The sequence below is a fragment of the Myotis davidii genome, unplaced genomic scaffold (genome assembly GCF_000327345.1).
Source record: "Myotis davidii unplaced genomic scaffold, ASM32734v1 scaffold663, whole genome shotgun sequence".
Classification (NCBI taxonomy): domain Eukaryota; kingdom Metazoa; phylum Chordata; class Mammalia; order Chiroptera; family Vespertilionidae; genus Myotis; species Myotis davidii.
The window spans coordinates 1,754,433-1,754,729 of record NW_006295816.1 but is presented as its reverse complement, the minus strand read 5'-3'; the positions used below and the strand labels follow the sequence as shown (position 1 = coordinate 1,754,729).

The window sequence follows — 297 nt, the reverse complement described above, 5'->3', positions numbered from 1 at the left end:
GAGGGGCTGGGGGCGGAGGCCGGGAGGGGGGCCCTTTGATGCCCTGCCCGTCCCGCCCGACACCTACTGTCCTCGCGGGTCCTCTGCTCCGCGCTCAGCGTGCGGACCTTCACTTTCTCTGAGGCGCTCAGAGGCCGCCGGGGGGTCATCAGGGTCACAGCCGCTGTGCTGAGGAAGCGGTTGGCGCGGCCCAGGGTCGGGGAGCTGAGCCAGCCGGGCCGGGGCAGGCGCAGCGCACCCCCAATGGCCAGGGCCTGCACGGGGCGCTGCAGGGGAGAGAGGGGGCAGCGCCATCAG

At 74.1% G+C, this 297-nt stretch overlaps 1 protein-coding gene across 1 annotated transcript in view; it reads right to left on the bottom strand.

The window, feature by feature from the left end:
• The window catches only part of RNF123 (ring finger protein 123), a 42,800-nt gene that overhangs the window by 9,634 nt on the left and 32,869 nt on the right, over window positions 1-297 (bottom strand). Inside the window, exon 15 of the mRNA XM_015568281.1 lies at window positions 68-274. Within this exon, the coding sequence (XP_015423767.1) occupies window positions 68-274 (207 nt within the window). The remainder of the gene's footprint in view (window positions 1-67; window positions 275-297) is intronic.